General features: G+C 35.8%; 2 protein-coding genes across 4 annotated transcripts in view; both read right to left on the bottom strand.

The window, feature by feature from the left end:
* Nucleotides 1-14,767, bottom strand: part of SLC15A2 (solute carrier family 15 member 2) — a 35,008-nt gene extending 20,241 nt beyond the window's left edge. The window contains exons 1-7 of the mRNA XM_007098322.3: nucleotides 14,510-14,767; nucleotides 12,395-12,482; nucleotides 11,659-11,800; nucleotides 8,111-8,203; nucleotides 6,686-6,785; nucleotides 4,779-4,869; nucleotides 4,433-4,510 (exon numbers count right to left, since the gene is read on the bottom strand). Coding sequence (XP_007098384.2) covers nucleotides 4,433-4,510; nucleotides 4,779-4,869; nucleotides 6,686-6,785; nucleotides 8,111-8,203; nucleotides 11,659-11,800; nucleotides 12,395-12,482; nucleotides 14,510-14,647 — 730 coding nt within the window. The 5' untranslated portion in view covers nucleotides 14,648-14,767. The remainder of the gene's footprint in view (nucleotides 1-4,432; nucleotides 4,511-4,778; nucleotides 4,870-6,685; nucleotides 6,786-8,110; nucleotides 8,204-11,658; nucleotides 11,801-12,394; nucleotides 12,483-14,509) is intronic.
* Nucleotides 14,768-22,466: 7,699 nt separating this feature from the next.
* EAF2 (ELL associated factor 2) overlaps nucleotides 22,467-23,724 on the bottom strand; it is a 35,933-nt gene continuing 34,675 nt past the window's right edge. For all 3 annotated transcript variants that reach the window (XM_042999164.1, XM_007098324.3, XM_042999165.1), the window contains one exon: nucleotides 22,467-23,537. In XM_042999164.1, coding sequence (XP_042855098.1) covers nucleotides 23,491-23,537 — 47 coding nt within the window. In that variant the 3' untranslated portion in view covers nucleotides 22,467-23,490. The remainder of the gene's footprint in view (nucleotides 23,538-23,724) is intronic.

Raw genomic sequence — 23,724 nt, 5'->3', positions numbered from 1 at the left:
AATAAAATGGTCAATAGTTAAGAGAAGTAATCTGTTGAGACTTTCTTGTGCCACAGAAATCAAAGTCATTTCTGAATTCTCTCTTTTTCTTCCATCTCTACATCTGATATGTTACCCACTTTAATTGAGACTCTCTTCAACATATTTCCTATCTGCCCCTTTTTTGTATTACTACTGCTAGGACTCTTGTTTAGTACCTTGGAACCTCTACCCTGGATTATTAAAATGGCTACCAACTAGTTTTTCAATCCCTGGTCTCTTCCTTCTCTTATCTGATGCCAAATTAAAACCTTATTTCTAGGACCTACCTAAAAAGCCCAAACTCCTGGCATGAAAGCTCTTCCCAAATTCATTATTATCCTCATGGCTATTATTATCACTATCCATCTATTGAAGGTTTACTATTATATGCAAAGTGTTAAGCATTTTATATATATTAACACATTTAACCGGAAAAATATGTACTACTCTCTCCATTTTATTGCAGAAATTGAAGATAAAAGAAATTAAGCAATTTGTACAGATTACATAGTTATAAAATGCCAGAAACTGTATTTTTGACCTGAGATTTGTCTGACTCAAAAATAATATATGCTGTTAACAACCATAAAGCATCTCATTCACTCATTCTTACACTAGACACTTTGCTAGATAAAAAAAGACATGGCCCCTGTGGAGCTCACCTCAATCTACCATTTCCTACTTTATGTTTCATTATTTCCCATTAGGTACTCTACACTCTAACCACTATTCATAATTCTTACAAAAATAATTCTGTGCTATTACTGTACTTGAGCTCATTCTCTTTTCCTTACCCCGTATTCTTTAACCACATCTTCACAGCTAATTATAAGTGAATTTTATTTTCTTATTTTTTTCTACATTCCAACTAACCAGCAATTAGATGATATTATTTTTATAATTATGAAATACTAAATATTATTTTTTTCAAGCTTATGAACTAAATTCAGCAGGAAGACTCTATCTTGGTACTGTCCCAAATGTATTTCCCTCCTTAATGGATTTCCCAGCTCCAGCAAGATGTCCCTCTAGAAGTTCTTCTACCAAAGGTGTCTTTGTCAGTGACCAGCAGCACTTTATAGTATCTTTATGCACCAGAATGCCTGAGTCCCCTTACTTTTCCTTCCCTTAACTTTCTAAATTCTCTTATTCTCAGTCAGATTGCCTTTATCACTTTTTCTTCATTCATCCTCTGTTTCCCCAAAGCTTGTCCAAATAGCACGCTTTACTTACCACGGGCTTCTTATTGTTGACAGAAAAATGGCTAAGAGAAAGGATGCTAATCCTGGGAGACAAGTGGGCTGCAAAAGAGGTATCTAGACAAGAGGAAGATTTTGGAGGGGAAATAGACCACTCCTAAAACTAAGAATGATCCTAGAAAGAGGCTAGAAATATCAATAGTAGAGTGGACAGTGGACTGATAAAAGGAAGGCCAGGTAATTATATGGGTAAGATCACACTTAAATTTCAAAGCCACTTAACTGAAGAAGAGGAGTAGGAACCTTAAGTTTCTCTACTAATTCTTTCTTGCAGTAGATGATGTTGCCTCCTACTTCATAAAGAAAACACAAGCCTTCAAATAGGAATTGTCTCAACTTCCTGACACAAAATCTATTAATTTCTATATCTACAGCTATCCTCTTCTCCCTCCAGTTAGTTGAAGGTGATATTCCTCCTCTGTACAAAGGTAATTCTGCCATGTGTGCTTTCATACTGATTACACTGTCTTTTTCTCACATCTTCAACTTCTTTCTCTACTGGAGTCTTCCTAATGATATTCAAGCATGCCCAACATACTCTCTTGACTCCATGTCCCATTCAGCTATACATACCATTTTCCCTTTCTTACCTCTTATTCACTTCTCATTCTACTCTAATCTGTCTTGAATCCACCAATGTATCATGACTGATATCACCAAATTAGTGACCTTCTTGTTGCTATATTCAATGGGGATTTTTCTCCCTTATCTCACTTTCCCACTTAGTAACATTTGTTACTCTGAACAATTCCCTTCTTGAAATCCTCTTAGAATCCAAGATAGAACCCCTACCATTTTAGCCATTCCTTCTTAGTCTCATTTGTGAGCTTTTTCTTTTTGCCTATCTTGTAATACTGGCATTCCTTAGGGCTCTAACGTAGCCCTCTTTTACTTTAGTTTTACTATCTCTTAGTTATTTAATCTATTTTTATAGCTTAATTGCTCTTCATACACTACTAGCTCCAGATCTTTATCTACAGCCCAAACATTTCTTCTGAGCTTTAAACCTGTATTTCCAGATAGCTCTTTGATAACCCCAATTACATTTTCAAAGACATCTAAAATGTAATGTATCCCAAACTAAATTCATTAGTGTAATGATCCCACTATCTACCTAATTGCTCAAGTCAGAACCCTAATATTCATTGATTTATCTTCTCCATCACTTCACATTTCTAATCATATCAAGTTTTGTCAATTTTACCAGGGCTGAGACTAGTCTGAGCTGAGTGAGACACTCACCTTGAGCACAAAATTTTAAATAATGCCAAGAATTCAGTAATCAAGATAAATAATATCCTTACTTCACCCTTAACCCATTCTTTCTCCACATTATGGTCAGAGACACCACTGAGAAATAAAAATCTAACAATCATTCCTCTGTTCAGAATCTTTTTGTAGCTCCCTAATATTTTGATAAAGTTCTAATTCCTTAAGACTTAAAAGGCCGTTCGTTATTTGGTTTTTGTCACTTTTTTTCTCTTTATCTTTCTCATTTATACCTGGGGCAATCTGGAATTCCTCTAAGGCCTTCAGATATGTCACAATTATCTCTCATTTCCTTGTCTTACAGATATCATGTCTTCTTTGATTAACTCCTGCTAATCTTTTAGGCCTCATCTTGGATACCATTTCTTTAGACAAACATTTTCTGAGCTTCAGAGTTTTAGTCAGACATCCCTCCTTCGTGTTCCTACAACCTTTTCTGTACCTCCCCCACTGTGACACTGATCATACTGTATGGTAAATTCCTGTTTACTATGTATGTCTCCCTTTTCCTGCTGGACTATATAAGTTTTTTGAAGGCATAAACTCTGTGGCTCTCTAATTCATCAATGTAACCCCAATTGCTACACAGGATTTGACACATAAAAGGTTCATTAAATAAATGTTTGTTGAATCAATGAATGAAAAGAATAGATGAATAAATTTATAGTGAAAGGCCAGAGAATTATTTATTCGTACCCAGAAAACTGAAGCAGCTAATAATGACAACTAACACTTGTTTAACATTTCATATCTCTTTTTATCTTTATAATTATTCTGATGTGTTAATATTATTATTGTGCCATGATCCAGAGAAGGAGACATAGCACTAAGTGGAAAACCAGGATGATATTTGGGAAAATGTTTGGTTTCAAAGGGAGAAGGAAGCAGGGAATGTATTATCACAGCTCTCCCGGAATAACACAGAAGTTTCCTTGAAATTGGAATTAGAATCTGAGTATTACTATTAACCACCCCCTGGAAGAAAATAATCAGGACTGAACATTGACTCTTTGGGTTCTTTCTTCCTCTATTGAGTTCTTTATGTGTTGCGCTGGATATCTTCCAGGGGGGTGTCACCCAAAGACTCAGAGTGAGAACAGGTTTCCAGGTCAGTGATTAGGAACAATCACATCCAAGTTTCCCCTTAGACTGCATAAACTAAGCAACACACACATCCTCTTTCCTCTTCCATTATTGGGTTGTCGGTGGTAAGGAGAATGCCACTTGATCTAACTTGCATCAGTTTCCACCTACTCATCCAACTCCCCTCATTCCCTTTGATCAAGAGAAAACTCCTTGGGAGCATTGAAGAGCAGGACAGAAATAGCAAAACCTAGAAGCTACTTTAAAAGAATTAAAAATATCTTCCAATAACCAGATAAATAACTATCAGATGAAATAAGCTAGATTGAGAGAAAGGATTAATTATCTTCCTCGCTTCCTTACATATTGTAGTATAGAACGGTGGATCTCAGCCTTGACTACTCTTTAGAATCACCTAGATATTTAAAAAACTATGGATACCTAGCCTCCATCCTGCAGAGATATTGACTTAATTGCTCCAATATAAGGCACAGGGATTAGTCTTTTTAAAAGCTCCCCAGAAAACTTATTAGTTATATAACCTTGGGCATGTTTCTCCCTTTCCTTCCTTCTTTCCTTTGTGTCTTTCTTTCTTTCTTTCTTTCTTTCTTTCTTTCTTTCTTTCTTCCTTGGTTTCTGACTTCATTCTGTTAATTTATCTCCAATGTCTAGAGAAAATCCCTACAATAACACTTACCTAATAGGGTTAGTGTGAGGACTGAATAAAATAGTGCTTAGATGATGCTTTTCATGTAGCAGGCATCAGCGATTATTAATTTCCTCTGTCCCAGTGTACTTACCAAGAGCTATCACCATTAGTAATCCTGGAACTCCAAAAGCCAATGCATAGCAGTCTTCCCCAAAACACTGCACATCTCCTAGGCCAGAAGAAAGTAACCTTGAATCTTGAATCTTTGGTGTTCTATTCTGCAAGCTCAAGTTTGTGAGGTCATAGACATAGCCATCCTCTTTCTTCCCATCACCTCATCCATAATCTTTCTTTTGGGCCAGACAAATCAAGATTAAAAGAAATTCTCAGATTTTTAAGCCCTTGTAAAAGTAGAGGATGAAGAGCAGGAAGCCTTGAAAAGATTTTTGACTGGTCAGAGAAAACCTTACACAGGGCCCCTTAGAAAAGATCCTAACCTCTAAGCATGGGTGTGATAAATGTAGAAATCAAGCTCCCTGCATTGATGGAGAGGTAGAAGACTGAGAAATACCTAGTCCGTTCCTCTGCCTGAAAAACAAAAAAACAAAAAATAAGTGTGATGTGCCTCCTAGCTCATCTACCCTACGTTCAGACTAAGCTGGAGGTACATGCACAGAAACAGATTCAGATATTGCCTCCATGATATCTGAAAAACATATTAGATATTTTAACACATAACCCATACAAACATTTACCCATCTTTCAAACCTAGTACAAGCATCTTTAACACTCTTATACCCCTTCTGGGAAAAAAATGATCATCCTATAATACTGTGCCACTTGTGTCCTATATATGTCCTAATATTAATTTCTTTCCATTAAATGTCTGTTTCATTGGGTAGGCTGAGAGTTCCTTTAGCACAGAAATCATATCTTGCTCATTTTTGTGTTCCCTACTACCTAGCATAGTCCCTGACACATATTACAGACTCAACACATTTTTATAGACTGAATTAATTAAGTGAATGATTGAGTTAAATAATAGATTTTATGGAATGTGTGGTATAGGAATAGTACTAGAACATAGGACAGTGGGTTAAATTGTTGATCAAGCAGGGTAGTTCACCTAGTGCTTATGGGAAGTCTGCCAGAGAGTATAAAAGGAAGTCCGTGGGCTTAGAAGTGGTTGGTGGAAACTTGGAAGTAGGTTTGTCTTATTATTCAAATATCTTTGCAGAGCAGTTACTGAATGAAACAACTTTAAAATATAGGCTTTTGTTTGTCTGTTTGTTTTTGTTGTTGTTGTTGTTTTTATTCATTATGCTTCATTCTGGTACCACAGATCTTTTCCTGACACGGTAGCACAATCTGTCCTTCCCTATTTTCTGTTTACAGTGTTTGGTTCCTCTTCTGGTCCCCTTTTAAATCTATTCCACTCACCTATTTGTACAGTTCATTGTGCCTAGAATCCCAAAGGTTGCCAAAGGTCGGTATTTCTCCAAAGTCAGCAAGCAAGTATGATCTATGGTACCCCGGGCAGATAGGGAATATAAAATAATAACTCAAGTGGTCCGAAGGGGAGGAGATACACAAGAAGCAGGACACAGAGAAAGAACAGAGAGACAAAAACCAGAAACATGAGAAATTGCTATAGATGAGGGAATAATACATGAAGACAGACAAAAAAGAAAAGTGAGAGCAAAAGAGAGAAAGCCAAAAATGTTGCCTATTTAAAAATAGACTACTTTCCCTGCCTAATTATCAAGCTTCCTCGTTTAGGCCCATTTGCAGCTTATTCATACCTGTTCCCCGCCCTCCCCCCCCCCCCCCCATTAATAGTGGAAAGTAGGAAAAGAGGAAATGATCATTCAGACAAGTTCATCTATAGAATCTCATTCTATTTTATTCTGAACGATCATTTCCCCCTTTCATAGAATTTCAGCCAGATGTACTTAAATCATCTCTACACTGCTTATTATCTCCCATTCTCGAAGTACCTGCCAAGGTTCCTCTCAAATACTTCAAGTGAGAGTAAACTCACTGCTTCAAACTCTTTTGGAATTTTTCCTTCCATCAAGCAAAAAACTTCCTATAGCTTTCACCCACTAGTTCTGATTTAATTACTATCAATATTTATAGACAGTTATAATATTCTCTTTAATTCTTATGTAGGCTGAATATCTCCAATTCTTTCAACCTTTCTTCATAAGATGTGTCTTAGTCCATTCACCACCCTGGTTACTTTCCTTTGAACATGTTTCAGTGTTTCAATTAATGACCAGTACCCAGCACCTAATAGAACTGACCTGTGGATTACTTCAATCTTGGCAAATAGCTACCTGCTAGGTACCTTTTTAATGCCTGCTCTACGTTCTTGAAAACACAGAAATAACAGGTCTCTTACATGTTTTTCTTCAAACTGGTCTCCACCAAAAGCTGCCACGCAGGGCTTGATACCTCCTGTCCCCAAAGCTATTAGACTCAGGCCAACCAATGATAAGACTCTGAAATGGAGAGGTAAGGATATAACCATATTGATATGAAGCACAACTGCAGAAATTGGATGTACGAGAGCAAAGATTCCTTTCACATTTCTTTACATTTCTGCAGGCACTTTCCATCTGCCTTCATTCCTCGGAGAGACCCAGAGACACTTAAAATATTTATGACCTTTGAGACTCTGCCAGAAAGTATGCATTGCAAGGGGGCATTTTGTCCCTGAGAGCTCCATTTACCCTTTGTGTGCAATAGATAGAAGCAGATACTGAAGGAATTCCACAGTTAAAGCACTGTTTTCAATCTTGTCTTAATTTAAGGAATATACCAACAGAAGGGCCTTATAAACACCTATCCCATATACCCTTCCTAACCACAAAACAAAATGTTAAAATTCTTTATGATTAATAGGAGAAGTGTCACTTTTTGTTGGGACACTGAGAAGGAGGTATCTAATATTTATTAAATTTTAAAATTCTTAATTCATTGGATAAATACATGTATAGGCAGATTATAAACATGAATACATATGATCTACTTCTTGAACAACTGTAACCCTCCTCTTTACTGACTGAATCAACTGACATCAGTATGTATCAAATGCCTCTGGCCTAATAAACATCAATAACTTAAATAAAGAGGGATAGAGCAATTGGAATATATGGAACTTAAATGAAAATAATCCAAGCTTTGAATAGGATTTCTGCAATGCACACTATAAAGAAATATTATGCACATTTTTAGTCCTAGCAAAGTACAGATGTATGGGTGGGTGAATAAGTGGGGAAATATGAGGGGCATCAAGTTTTAATAATTGTCTCTTAGAGGGGTGCCTGGGTGGCTCAGTCAATTAAGGGTCCAACTTCTGCTCAGGTCATGATCTCACAGTCCGTGAATTTGAGCCCGCGACAGGCTCTGTGCTGACAGCTCAGAGCCTGGAGCCATATTCATATTCTGTGTCTCCCTCTCTCTGCTCCTCCCCTGCTCATGCTCTGTCTCTCTCTGTCTCAAAAATAAACAAAAACATTAAAAAAATTAAAAAAAATAATTGTCTTTAAGAATATGATGAGTTTTTATGAAAAGGAAACTAGCTAGGCATTCTACAAGTCTCCAAATGTTTAATAAAAACAAATGAGGACAGCTAAAGTAGGCAAGAGTTCAACTGATCACAAAATAATTTTTTTTTCTCAACCACTTGGTAATAAAACAATAGGTTGGAAAATAAAGGGACATCTCTGGTAAAAAAATAGAAAATAACCTGTAATGAATGTGTGAGACATTCACCTGTCTAATGAAAGAAAAGTTGTTCAGTTTATTCCATGATTTTACTCACGTGTGTACCATTTGTCCCCCCAGTATTGGTAAGGCACCCAAGGACTTGACCACATGGCCAAGCACATACACCAAGGAGAGATAGATGATTGTCCTGTTGAGAGAGTTAAATCAGTCAGTCTACAAATAGAATCGAGAGAGTTGAGTAACACAGACTCAGAATTCATACTGTTCTCAGTGCCAGAATAAATGGAATGGAAGGAGGAAGGGGAGGAGGAGGAAAGAATTACCTGAGAAATGTACATAGATATAGGAGTGGTAAATGAAGTAAACAAACCAGAAAAAAGAGAGAGCAACTCTTTACCCGGTAGTGTTAGAGGTAATGGACATTCCCTTCAAGCTTTTTTCTCATATATGACATGTCCTTTTCCCCACTCACTCTACACTGGTTGGATCCACTGGTTGGATTTGCATCCACTGGTTGGATTTGCAGCAAATGACGTTTTAAACTATGAGAACCAGGACAATAGGTTACTTTGACCAGAGGTGTTGTTATCAAGGAACGTCTTTGGCACTAGAAATCAATAGGAATCAAGAAAAAAACTGCAGGTAAATAGGAAAAAAGAATGAGTAACATAAAGAACTTTCTCTAAACCCAACCAATGGGATGGATAAAAAGGCTCTCAGGTTCAGCCTGATTACTCGAACACTTGGGTTAATTGTAACCCCTACCACAGTTACTTCATGTTCAGGTTATCAAGGGTAAGAAAGGAGTCAGGGACTATGAAGAGACTGCCCAGTGATAAAGGTCATGCAGTTGGTAGGGACTTCTTGGGTTGTTTTTCCAAGAAATCTGAACGGCAAATAGGAAGTGGAACAGCGAAGAATTCCAGGAAGAACATATGTAGAGATTTACACACTAAAATATAGCACACTACTACCTTTATGATATATTCCTTATGTGCATTACCATGCCAGCATTCTCTTTAAATATAAGTAGAATGTTAGTACTAGAAAGAACCTTGGAGATTATATAGTTTACACCTGTGATTTTAAAGTGTTATATGCTAATGTGGAATATAAAGAATGAAATGAAAGTATCAGACAGAGGCTGGATATGCCATCAATCTCAGGTTGTGGATTTCTTATTCTAAATGCCTACTCTCTTTCAGTTGGTTCTCCAGGGAAGGGACCTTAGAAGGTTTATAATGGCAAGTAGGGTGTAAGAAGTTGGGTGACTAATCCAGGGCATTAATTGCGTATGACAATTAATATCAAAGGAAGGGGACAGGCTTTCCCAAAAGGCATGTAGCATCTTCTGGAGAAGAGTTTTCTTTGTTGGAATAAAAAGAATAAATAGAAGGGGAATGAAAAAGGACTGAAAAAAAGGCCAGTTATCATGAACCCAAAAGAGATGATCTCTGCGAGAAAAAAACAAAAGAAGTGTAAGCTGGAATAATAGAGTCTGAGTAGGGAGATCAGAGCAATATCAGATTGTTGGACTAAATGGATAAAGGAAGTATAAGTGGTTTAGAAAGAAAATAAGCAACATTTTAGGTGAAAGGCTCAGGAAATTAGTCTAGGATATGAAGAATATAAGAGGAAGCTAATGGTAGGAAACTTTAACAGAAAGAGAAAGAAGTCAAGATAGACTTGGACATTCTGCATTTGAAAGGGGGTCATTGAAATCCTAACCACAGGAAACAAAAGTTTTCTGGATAGACTTGACCAATCTTTCATTTGCAAATGAGGAAGGTGAAATCCTGAGAGGTCGAAGAACCTTCCTAGAGTGACATTCTAATTAATTAGTATTAGGGTTAGGTATAGAACTTCTTTCTAACTTACAGCCCAGTGTTCCTTCAGTTTTAATATAGACAAGTTAATGTGGAAAAGGAAAGGAAAGAGGGAGAGGTTTTAAGTTTTATTTCACAACCAGAGCCATTTTTAATGAGAGTTTAGGAACTGAGAAGGAGTATGTGCAGTGATGGCAGAGAAAGAAACCTAGCATGAAGAGGGGCAGCTCTGATGAGACAAAAAATATAGGAGAGGGAAAAAACATGTTATATACCTATTCAGAGAAAGAGAAAGGAGATGGTAGTAAACACATTCATTAAGAGAGTGGCTGTAAGTCCAAACCAATAGGCATGGGGACACAGAGCATAAAAATCACACTAGAGACTATGACTAAAAATGTTTGGCTCTCTTAAAAGCAACTTGACATAAAAAAAAAAAAGCATTCTAGCATGTAGTTAGCCCTCTCAGTAGATGTTTATAGAAATCATGAAAAGCCATATCCATGCTTCAATTTTAAAGGAAGTCATTTTAAAAATAAATAAAAGTACTAGGGCATTTATGGGAGTCTTTTATTCTATAACTGAATAAAGATCATGACTTATACTTTTTATTCTGCATATAGTACCAATCTCCTATCTGGATGGACTTGGTAACCAATATTACATAAGTAGCAAACATAATCCACCATCTTTCTCTCAAGTCAAGAAACTGTATTCACTACTGTGTTATGGTTGTAGTCATATATTAAATGCTAAGTAAACACTTTAGAACAATGAATATATATAAGCCAAGTGAGATATAAACCAATGTTTACTAGAAAGGATTCCTTGGAATACTAGGTCCACAAAATATCCTGAAAAAATATTCCATTGTGAAATAAGTTTGGGAATTACTACATACCATAACACAGCATAACATAATCACTACATAACATAACATAACAATTTCTTGTTAATTGTACAGTGTGTATTAGCATGTTAAAGGCTATAAGAAGTCATGCAGTAAAGAAATCTTTTTAACTTTGTTCAGCCTAGCATTTTCCAAACTTATTTGACTATGAGAGCTTTATCTTCCTATATTATACTCATTGTATCCTATCAACCTATTTCAACAAAATGCTCTTTGAGAAATACTAATTAAGACAAATCCATAGATGACAAAGCCATAGAAAATAAGTTGGGAATGGATAGCCAAGATCCATTCATTTCTAGCCTATGAGGATAATGTTGTAGGGGAAACTATAACATCCCATACATGTCTCTTGGTGCTATTTTCAGAGACTTAAAAGGTGCAGAACTGAATAGACCATCAGCGTAATTCATGAATATATTATATTCTTAAGAAACAAACCACAGAAAGAGTTTAGAGAAAAGAAACAGTAAAACAGCTAAAAAGGGGGACTCATAAGAATATACTAAAGGAGTTGGGATGATTCGCTCTGGAGAAGAGATGGAGAGTATATGAAGTAACTACACTGACGTCTCTAAAATTATAAATTTTCTGGTGGGTAGCAATCTTTATCATCCCTGAGATTATAACAAGAATTGGTCTTAAACTGTAGAATGGGAGATTAAAATTAGATTTAAGAAAAATAAAAATAAAAAAATTCCTGATTGAAAAGGATGCAAAAAAAAAAAAAAGGAAGAAAACTGATAATGAAGAGAGATAGTCTTTCTGTGTTGTCAATCTTAAATAGATACATATTTGTCATGGATGACACAAGTATATTTTTGCTTGGAAGCAAGCAGCAAGAAGTGGAAAAATCTCTGCACAATTAATCTGCAATGTGGGGATGTGACCGCCCATCTTCCTTACTTGAATTTTCCCAGCCATGAGTCAGCAATGGCTGCTCCCAGGATGGGAGTGAAATAACAGAGGCTGCTGAAGGCATGGTATATAGATGTGGAGGTGTCTTCATTCCAGTGCAGGAAATACAGGAAATACAGGGTCAGCACAGCTGAGGTGAAAAGGGATAAAGAAAACAAGACAGATACATTAAAATGATTCATGGAGAAGTATATTTCAGCTCTGGTCTTTGAAGGTGATCTTGACCTTCAACACTACTATCAGTGAAGTGACTGAGGAGTGACTGTCAGGCAATAGAAGCAGGGACCATGGACATTGTGGGAGTGAATGAGGCTATGCTTAGTGTACAAATGTGGTATTTCTCCCTTAAGTCCATGTACATACATAGCATTTAAGCCAATCCCAAAGATGCTTCCAATGTCACGGCCTTCTCCTTCTCAACAATAGACCTGAGAAACAGGTCTGTTCATAGACCTGAGAAACATGTATGAAAATAGAAGGAAGTTTTCACACTTATATTCTTACAGACTGTTTTCTGGTATCTGTAAGGCCCTTCTGTTCTTGGCTTGTCACTAGGTGAAATCCCATGCAGTATTTATTGGCAATGTTTGCCAGAGGAAAAGATCAATATGGATAAAGGTAGAAAGTGTGGATAAGGGAAATAAGTACATAAAGAAGACCACGTGTTTCCCAACATGGGGTGAGGGTGAGTGGAGAAGAGAAAGAATTTGGGACACAAAATTACCTTTCATGCCATAATAGGAAAAACGCTCACAGAATTCATTCACCACAATGAAGGCAATGCTCAGTGGATAGTTGGAGCCACAAATTTTCTATGAAATAAAAAGGCAGTGGTTCAAGCATGAGCTTTTCCCCTCTATTTAATCACTAGATTGCTCTATGACACACAAATTCATTTACTTGAAATCATCATGATAGGTAACGTGAAGCAAAGGCCCCCACTCTTCATGAAACAGCTATTATCACACTAAAAAGTACTTGTATTGCTGACTTAGGAGTAATAGAAGCTATTTTGAATATTACTTTGTTCCTCATTCATTTAACATGGAACTGCTCAGACATTCCTTGACCCTACATACCAGGACCTCCCATCTACCTACAAGCAACTGAAAAGCCTGGGGCTCTGAGTAGGAGAATAATCATACTTATTTCTAAGAGCAGAACAAAGAATTAGCCTATAGAGCACTTGACATCCAAGCAGTTACATTTAAATGGGTACTTTTCTTAAAGTTTATTTATTTATTTTGAGAGAGAGAGCACGAGTCGGGGAGGAGCAGAGAGGAGAGAGAGAGAATCCTAAGCAGACTCTGTGCTGCCAGTGGTATTTCTCCCAACATGGGGCTTGAACTCATGAAACTGAGATCATGACCTGAGCTGAAACCAAGAATTGAATGCTTAACCAACTGAGCCATCCAGGCGCCCCCAAAGCAGTTACTTTTAGAGGTCAATAACCTCCTTAGTTCTACTGTTTGAACTAACCTCTCTTGTTCCCACCTTCCCTGTTCATGATACCAGGAGGATCCTGGCAATATGATGGCTTACCATTCAGAGCCTGGTGGAACCAGGCTCAGAGTCCAGCTAGATTCCTAAAGGTAAGCTGATTAATCACCTTGAACTTAGAGAGTTCTTAAATCTTATAACATTAAATGTCCACTCTTCCTATGAAAGTCATTCTATAACATTTTCTTGCTAATCCTATTGGACATTAAAAGGACTATATGCTGTATCAGTCAGTATATAAGGAATGTCATGTTTAATTTCAAATCCCTACCCATTATGATTGCCCAACTTACATGAGGTGGGGAGGGAGATATCTGTACTTTGGACAGTCAAATCTCATCATGAAATTTATATTGCCTCTTATTTCATAAGAAATAACATGCATCTTTGTAAGCAGCCTTAAATTTTCTGGGACCAGAAGAGATATAACTAAATAAATAGATGAAGTAATAAATTAATGTTTTCATTTTTTTACCTATATAGATGGATATAAACAACCCTCCTAAATATTAATATATATTAATATATTAACTTGCTAAAAAGCTTCTTACTTTCCCATCTCACAGCTTGAGAATTATACAACCTAGAGTTTAGTTAATACACTTTACTTGCTATGTAATACCGTCACTGGCTGTGTTAACATATTAACTCTGGACATACTACTATACCTGTTTTTATGTTTACTTTCATTATTCCAAAGAAATAGGAATACTACCACCTCTTGGCACATAGTGAGAACTCAGTAAATATTGGCTATTATTACTATATCCTCTCCACTTACAGGATTTTGATATGAAGGTTGAATGAGATAACGAATTTGGAAGTGTTTCACAAGTATATAATGCAAACATTATTACTTCTTTGTTTCTCTGTCCTGTTTCCACTGTAAACTGGCACACATAATAACAGACACTGCATCTATTCTAAAACTTTCCTTGGTGTCCAGCATAAGACTCTGAATCCAGGGGGAACGAAGGGCTGAGTTTTTATACTGGTAAAGAAAGAACAATTACACACAGTTCTCCAGGCAAGAATGCTTGCCAAGTTTCCCTGGATATTCAAATTGCTTCTTTTTTCACCCCAAAGAAACTCAGAATATACAATGAGATACAGCAAAGTCTTGTATCCCAGCTGAAGAAATCTCACTACCTCTTCCTACTGCTTCTTCTCCTAAGTAAAGAAAACTTCTGGTTAGATTTGGTTTTCAGGTTAATTCTAATTCCAAGTGAGAATAGTTTTTGATACCCTAATACAGCTCAGCCTGACACTCCAGAGGCCAAGAAGAACCAAAAGAGCAAGTCTGTTCCTGTCAGAAGCAGAATTAAATCTGGGGACTCACCGGAGGTGGCTTCTTTGGGAGGCTGAGGGGTTGAGGTGGTACCTCTTCAGTGGAGACAGGTGAAAACAGAGTTTCCTTGGACTCATTTTTCTGGAAGGGATTCATAGCTGGCTCCTTAGTCTCTCTCTCCTCAAACATTTGGCTTCGGTAGGAAGTTGGGACAGCTGCCAGCCTACTGTGAAAACGGGCACTGGGAGTGGACTAGGTTTAACCCTGTGGGTGTCAGCTTCAGCAGCTGCCTGACCAAAAGCAAAGCACACAGCTATGGGAAAAGAAAGGGTTGGGTCTCAGAGGCTAGTTCAAAATAATGATTAAATAAAAGAGCTTGAGGAAGTAAGAAGAACACATCACAAGATGGGGCAAGACAATGCTGGAGAATTGCAAAAGAGTGCAAAATAGCTAAGAATACCATGCCTCAAGTATAGATTGATTTCAGGATCACAATAGCTGCCATTTATTGAACATCTATTATGGCCAACAATAATATATATGTATTACATATGTATTATATATATAATTATCTATCTATCTATCTATCTATCTATCTATCTATCTATCTATATTTTAATTCTTAGTACAATCCCCATTTTATAGGAACTAATGTCCCAACAGGTTGAGTAATTTGTCCAAAGTCGTGTGGTCAGTAAATGGCAGGTCTGGAATTTTAACTGCCATGAGAGATGGGAGATTCATATCAGTAATGCCTATGGACATTATTCAGGAATGGAGGGTATATGGAAATGGAAATGTAGGAATATAGGGGAATTGAAATGCACTGAAGAGAGAAAGTAATCACGAAATTGAATTTGGAAATATAGAAAAGATGTTGATTTTGGTTTTCAACATAATAAAGTTCAACTAGAACTATCCTATAAACAGTTAAAGAGGTGGAGCTAACGAAAATCAGAGAAAAGGGTTGGTGATGTACATTTGGAAATCACTCTTCTTTGCTAAATTCAGCCCTTGTGTTTTCATCACTTCAGGATGAATCCATCATTTTATGAGTAAAGGAAATCCAATCTGAGCAAAAATTATGAACTGGTCACTTTCTAGATATGATTGCAATCACGATTTTCATCAATACTTAGTGATGATGACAGATGTATTTTATACAGTAAGTCAATGGGGAACAAAAATGTATGATGCCCTTCCAGTTGTTAGTGAAAAGATAAAAGAAAACTGAGAGAGCTATAAGAAAAATGAGGATAAAACTAACAAGGAGGTCAGAAAACAGGAGAATTAATTATTTAATTTGAGAATATAAGAGAGAACCTAGAACTCTATGTCTTGCGGAATTCTTACATTACCTCTATGAGTAATTTGTTGACAAATAAAGCCAGAATAAACTCTACCCTTCCCTCTCTAAACTCTACCTCAGACTTTGACCATGTCTTCTCAGCTTCTATCATACTCCGCATCGCCCTTCTTTCCCACCAACCTTTACCCAGAGTTCAGCTTCATTTTGGACTGTGGCATTAATGATTAAGCTGTAGTTGTTCTTTCAAAAAGTATTGCTTTTCCTGACCTAGGTTGGTTATAACTCTGGATGCAAAACAGTCATAAGTTACTAGTCAAGTTAACCTTAAGATGCCTTGAAGATCTGATTATATCAATGGCTCCCCCTGCGCCAGCCATATACCTCTAAGAATAGCATTTGATCTGGCAGAGCACCTAGAGATGTAATGCACCTGTAGATGCAATGCTCTGATTTATTTGTGCTCTTAGGTACTCCAAATACCAAACTTCAGAGTATTGGCATTGGTTTTCTGATACTTCTTTCTTTTTAATGTTTATTTATTTATTTTCAGAGAGAGCCAGCAGGGGAGGGGCAGAGTGAGAGGGAAAGAAAGAAAGAATCCCAAGCAGGCTCTGCGCTGACAGCGCAGAGCCCGATGTAGGGCTCAAACTCATGAACTGTGAGATCTTGACCTGAACTGAAATCAAGAGTCGGACACTTAACTGACTGAGCCACCCAGGCACCCCTGATTCTCCTTCTTCTCCTCCTCCTCCTCCTCCTTCTTCTTCTCCTTCTTCTTCTTGTCGTCGTCGTCGTCTTCTTCTTCTTCTTCCTCTTCTTCCCCCTCTTCCCCCTCTTCCCCCTCTTCCCCTTCTTCCTCTTCTTCCCCTTCTCCTCCTCCTCCTCCTCCTTCTTCTTCTTTAGATGAAATTCTTCTTTTGATTATGGCAATACAATGCTAAGATTCATAAAATCAAATAATATCACAGATGGAAGGAATCTTAATCTTGTCCTATGTAAACTAAACTTCCCTGATGGTGAGAGTGATGTTGGGTAATTCATTCATATGTATATTTTTTCATTCATATATATAATGTTTCTATATATATCAGAACAATTCATATGTATATATGTATGCATGTGTACATACACACACACACAGATTTGCAGGCCTTTTTCTTGAAAATTCTTTTTCAATAGATTTGAGTAGGGATTGAAGAACCTCTGTTTTTAATAAGCACCTCTAATAATTCTTATGACAGGAATTTAGGGAACACTGGTTTGAAATCCCTCTCCCAGCCTAGCTTACAGAATATTATGAAAGAACTCAGAAGGGACAGAACAAGGACTAGAACTCTAGCTTCCTGTGGCCTATTCTAGAGCCATATATTGATCATATATCAAGATGTCTCATTTTTGCTAAGTTGAAATCAGACAGACGAATAAAAAGAAAAAACCAAAGAGAAAGCAATTCCTGAATAGAAATCAGCACAAACTCTTCGGACACAAATGAGATAATGGCAGTGGAAGAATCTGAAATATCAGTGATAAGAGTGAAAAATATTTTGGGTCTCAGTGATTATGACAGCAGTGATATTTTACACTCATATTTAGAGACTGAAGCTGTAAAATAATAAATACTAATATAGTCAGAGAGAGGAGACAAATATGAAATTACAAGAGAACGTGTTAAACAAGGTGTATGAATATAGAGTCAGTACACAGAAATAAATCGTACTTAAATATCAGCAAAAACAAATGGAAAAGGGAATTTAAAAAGTGATATCAGCTATAATTGCATAAAAATACTTAGGAATAAATCTAATGAAAATGTCCAAGACATTAAACACTATAGAACGCTATTGAAAGAAATTAAAGAAGATCTAAATATGTATTTAGATGTATTTAGATTTATGTATGAAGACACATACAATGCTCATGACTTAGAAAGTTCATGTTATAAAGATGTCAATATTCCAAATCAACCTATTGTTTCAATACAAAATCCCAATAGGTTTTGTGAGTGTAGAACATGACAAGTTCATTTAAAAAATTTATAGAGGGATGCAAAAAGCCAAGAAGAGCAAAGGCAGTCTTGACGAATAGCAGTGGAGGACTTGCACTACCCAATATAAGACCTGTTATAAAACTATAATAATTATACCACCATGGAATCAACACCAAGCTAGGTAAGGCAACAATGGAACAAAACAGAGTTCAGAAGACATACACATGTGCTGAGATATCATTAATGACAAAGATGACACTGCGGTGCAGTGGAGGAAATGGTTTTCAATAAATAAACACAATCTGGATATCCATATGGAAAAAATTAATTGTAACCCTTATCTTACACCATAGGTAAAAAACAATTCTATATAGATTGTGGATCTGCTTTTTAAAAATAAAGCTTTTAGAGGAAAACATAGGAGAACATCTCTGTGTTCTCTGTGGGATGTTCTCTGTGGCATATGCCAAGATTTCTTAAATAAGACATAAAAATACATTACCGTAAAAGAAAAAAAATTGATATGTTGGACAGTATTAAAATTAAGAAGATTTGTTCACCAAAATACGCATTAAGAGTGAAAATTCAACTCATAGAGTGCAAGAAAATATTCATATTACATATATCTGTCAAAGGATTTGTGTCCAGGCTATATAAATAACTCCAAAAATCACTAACAAAAAGATGCATATCCAGGTTGTTTTGAGTTTCCTATTTTTAATAATACTGTCATGATAACCTTTTATGTAAGTCAAATATATCTAATGGATAAATATCTAGAAGTGAGATTGCTAAAAATGTATGTTTTTATAATTTTTAGAACTGCCTATCCATTTCCTTTGCTCATTTTCTTAGCGAGTTGTTTTACCCCTTCTTGTAAGTTTATAAAATCTATATATATTGATATTAATGGTCTGCCATTAATATTACAATAATATTATTATGCATTGCAAATATTTTTTCTATTGATCTTGTTTTTTGGACTTTTAAAATTAAGTATAACCTAAAATGCACAAATCTTAAGTGTAAAACTCCATTTTTTTACATTACACAAATGTAACTTTTTTTACACTACACAACCATCACCCACTTAATATAAAATATGTATATGTATTTCTAGCACCTCAGTGCTAGAATAATACTTGCTGCTTTCCTTCTGTCTCCCAGCCAAACCCTCCTTCCCCAAAGTAATCACTATTCTGACTTATCACCATAGATTTGTTTTGTCAGTTTTGAATTTCACATAGATGGAGTAATACTATTTGTATTCTTTGTGTTTGACTGTGAGACTCGTCTATTTCTTTGTCTGTGACAAGTTTTTTTTTTCCTATTGTTCAGTAGAATTCACTGTACAAATATGCCACCGTTCATTTCCTTCTTCTTGTGTTGATGGACATTTGAGTTGTTCCCAGTTTTTAGGTTGTTTATTGTCAAGTTTGTTTAAACTAGGAACTGTGTTTCCAAGAATCATATTCTTTAGATGGGTCTAGGCCAGAAAGACCTGAGTGAGATTTGGAAAGTGGAAGTGAAGCAGTATGTTTTACTCAGAAAAGTCCAAGACTGGGCAGAGTTCATAAGTCAAACATTTTGAATCACTAAGGCTTTGTCCTTTGCTGATGGATCTGTATGTATGGGGGAGTGTGTCCAAAGTTCAGGCTGTTTTCAAGTCTTTCCAGATTTTGCTTTTCATCAGGCCCTTTTCAGTGTCTTATGCACATGTACATAGCCCTAGGGTTAGTCAGGAGTGTGTGAATAGCTTGGTGCATGCACATAGCCTATTCTCAAATGTCATTGCCCTAATTAGGATTACAACCTCAGGCTAGTAGGGCTAAGCTCTTGGCTCTTCTCCACTGGCCAGCATCTGCGAGGTCACTTCCTCATAAAATGTTGCAGGGCATGAATGTCCCCTACTCCCACAAACTGAGTGAGTCCCCTTCATGAGGGCAGGGTGGGTAGGAGAGCTATCAACCTTCTTAGAATATTGTTATGATGTTTTTTTTTCCATTCTTTTTTTTTTTTTTTGTCTTTCTCTGATTTGTTTCACTTAATACACTCAAGGCCCATCCATGTTGCTAAAAATGGCAAGATTTCATTCTTTATTTGTGGCTCAGTAGTAGTCCATTATGTATGTGTACATCTTCTTTAATCATTCATCCATCAATGAACACTTAGGTGTTTTCATATCTTGGCTATTATAAATAATGATGCAATGAATTGTTTTTTCCATTCTTGAGTTCTTAATTTTGACCCATCTCTTAACAAATTGGAAAGTATAGGAATTATATGTGAATGATATAATTCGCAAATTCTGGCATGTCTAAGAACGCTTTCGTACCAAATTATGGATGGCATTTAATGCATAAACTATTTATAGGTCACACTCATATCCTTGTGCAGGTGCAGCTTTCCTAACTTTAGTGTTTTAGCATAGTATTATGGAATGGTTCAAACCCATTGATTTTTGTTCCTTTGTAGCCAACTTACTTTTCCTACTTGCATGCTTATATCATCATCATTTTTATCAAACCATTCAGAACAGGTAAAGTAACAGGACATGTCCTTATGTCAACTAACCTTATTGTAGTATTAATTTCATAATATATATGTGTATCAAATCATCACATTGTACACCTTAAACTTATCAATGTTATATGTCAATTATATCAATGAAGATGGGGAAAAGATATTTACTTGGCTTCATGTCAGGATCATCAGATGATTCTGACAGAAAACCTCATATCTGAGAATCTGTCTCATCCATAGCTCCCTGCATTTCAATGTCTGAAAACACATCCAATGAGGAGGTATGGAGGCATGGGAGATATTATTTCATTCCTCTTTAAACTACGGTAAAACCTTGGATTGTGAGTAACTTGTTCTGCAAGTGTTCCGCAAGATGAGCAAACATTTCTAATAAATTTTAACTTGGTAAACAAGAGATGTCTTCCAATATGAGTAGTACATGATGTAAAATGTCACATGATCACAACCAAGCCAATGGTTCTTCTCTTTCTCTTGCTGCGGGATTGTGGGTGATCATCAATGCAATATCACATTTCTGTGAAATCCTCAAAAGGAGGCAAAAGCAAGTACTTGTCATTGGATAGGTTCCCTGTTAAAGCTGTATGAAAAGAAAACGATTCCATTGAGCCAATAGATAGCAGTGATTCTGTCAGTGATAGTCAAATTCATCCTATACAATAACCCTCCTCTCTTTTGTCTCCCTCACACCAGCCATGAAGGTTTTCGAAAGTAAGTGCAGGTTAATTTGTTTATTTTTCTGTATATTTTATATTTTCTTTATTATTTTGTATTACAGTATTGTAATAATTTTTATATGAATAGTTTGGGTTGTGTAACGAATCATCTGAGTTTCCATTATTCTTATGGGGAAATTCACTTTGATATGCAAATGCTTTGGATTATAAGCATGTTTCCAGAATTAATTATGCTTGCAAACCAAGGTTTTATTGTACTTATATTTATCCTTAAAGGGTATAGAGAATGATACTCTAGGTATTCACACTATAAAAAAAAAGTCTTTAAGAACGTGTTTCATTTACAGGGGAAATAATAGGGGGAAGAGAGGATGAGCTGTTTTGAATGCAAGAGGTATAGTTTGAGAACATACTGTTAATGTAGCCAGCATTATCAGCTCATACCACCATGTACTCATTTCTGATAGAGTAAACACTAGTCAAAGAAATCTCAGCATAACGACTTTCAGCAAAAACCATTATAATTTGTATTCCTATGTTAGAATGATATGCTTGTTTTACTAGCTACTTTAAATATTCCAGCTTGTTTTATTTTTTTTCAAGTTTTTATTTAAATTCTAGTTAGTTAATATACATGGTAAACTTGGTTTCAGGTGTAGAATTAGTGATTCATCACTTACATACAATACCCAGTGCTCGTCACAAGTCTCTCTCTAATGCTCATCTCCCATTTAGCCCAGCCTGCACCTCCCTCCCTCCATCAACCCTCAGTTTGTTCTTTATAGTTAAGAGTCTTTTATAGTTTACCTCTCTCTCTCTCTCTCTCTCTCTCTCTTTTCTTTTCCTGTATGTTCATCTGTTTTGTTTCTTAAATTCCACATATGAGTGAAATTATACGGTATTTGTCTTTCTCTGACTGACTTTCTTCATTTAGCATAATACACTCGAGCTCCATCCACATCGTTGCAAATGGCAAGATTTCACTCTTTCTGATGGCTGAGTAATATTCTTTGAGCTTGCTTTAGTTAAGTAATAAATGATACAGCTGTGTTTCTCAGATAAGTATTGATGAACAAAAAAGATATAAAAATGAATATACAAATAGATTAGCTGAAGAGAGAAGAAGGGAGAGAGAGAGAAGAAAGTAGGAGAGATTAAAACCAAAACGTAAGTATTTAAAAAAAAAATAAACTACGAAATTCCTATGGTAAGAGGTAATTATGAAAAAATTTTATTCAACTTGAATTGCCAAAACTTGGAAGCAAGGAAAATTCTTCCAGTAGGTTGGTGAATAAGTAAACTTTGATACATCCAGACAATATAATGTTTACTCAGTACTAAAAGGAAATGAACTATCAAGCCATGAAAAAGATATGGAGGAAACTTAAATGGATATTTAAGTGAAAGAAGTCAATCTGAAAAGGCAGCATACTGTATGATTCTAACTATAGGACATGCTGGAAAAGGCAAAACTAAGGGGACAGTAAAAAGATCAGTGGCTGCCAGGGGTTGGGGGTGGGGGAGAAATAAATGAACAGGAAGAGTGCAGGATTTTTAGGGCAGCGAAATGATTTTGTATACTACTACAATGTGGATACATATCACTATACATCTGTAAAACCCATAGAATGTACAATGCAGAGTGAACTCTAATGCAAACTATAGACTTGGGGTGATGATGTGTCAATGTAAGATTCATCAATTGTAAAAACATACCATTCTGGTGCAGGATGTTTATAGTGGGGGAGGTTGGGGAACAGGGAGTATATGAGAATTCTCTGTACTTTCTGCTCAATTTTGCTATGAACCTAAAACTTCTCTAAAAAGTGAAGTTTAATTAAAAAAAAAAAACTTAAAAAAAGAAAAAAAGAAAAAAAAAGAACTTGCTATGGTCATTGGCTTTCAACTATAATATTTATCATTTCCCCCAAATTCAAAAATACTACAGATGTAAGTAATATTTATCTACTTAACACTTAACTGCTTATTTTTCTCTCAAAAGCAAAATTAAAAAAATATTATGAGATACAAACACAGTTTCATTAAAACAATTATCTAGCTTTACTTTTATTCTAAATTATAGCTTAATTTTGTTAAGAATTTAAATATTTTCAACCAAAATCTAAGGATTATCATATATAAAAGGCTCAGAGATACAATTAAAACCATTATAAATAAATTGTTTTGACATTTCACAATTGGAGACAGCAGTGTGATAAAACAGAGCATTGAACTTGAACTCTAGAACACCTGATCTGCCACTTGTTAACTAACAATATGTGGGCAAATTACCTAAATTCTGTTTTCTCATCTGTAAAACCTTGGAAATGGAATGCACATGAAAATGCTAGTACTCGGAAAAGGTCAAAAATATCATATCAACTGAAAATTCTGAATCAAATTTAATTTCTTTTATCATCAAAAGTTAAGATACATTTTCTTCAGTCTTAGGAATTTTTACTCTTAATATAAATTATCCCACGTCTTACAAATTTTATATATATAGCTGAAAGTTTCTTCAGTCATCACTGTCACTTCCTGATTCACTCAGCTGCAAATCATTTCCTAAAATAAAAAAAATAGCAAAACTGTAGTAATTATTTAATATTTTCATATTTAATATATTTATTTTTGGATGAACATAAATATTACACAAAATGTAACACCGAGTGATCCCATTCAGTTAGCATTTTGTCATTAATAATCAGATTGCTTATTCTATAATTTAGTCACTTCATTAGTAATTTGAAAA

Source organism: Panthera tigris, chromosome C2, assembly GCF_018350195.1.
Source record: "Panthera tigris isolate Pti1 chromosome C2, P.tigris_Pti1_mat1.1, whole genome shotgun sequence".
Classification (NCBI taxonomy): Eukaryota; Metazoa; Chordata; class Mammalia; order Carnivora; family Felidae; genus Panthera; species Panthera tigris.
The sequence above is the reverse complement of the archived record's forward strand: the minus strand, read 5'-3'. Positions and strand labels throughout refer to the sequence as shown.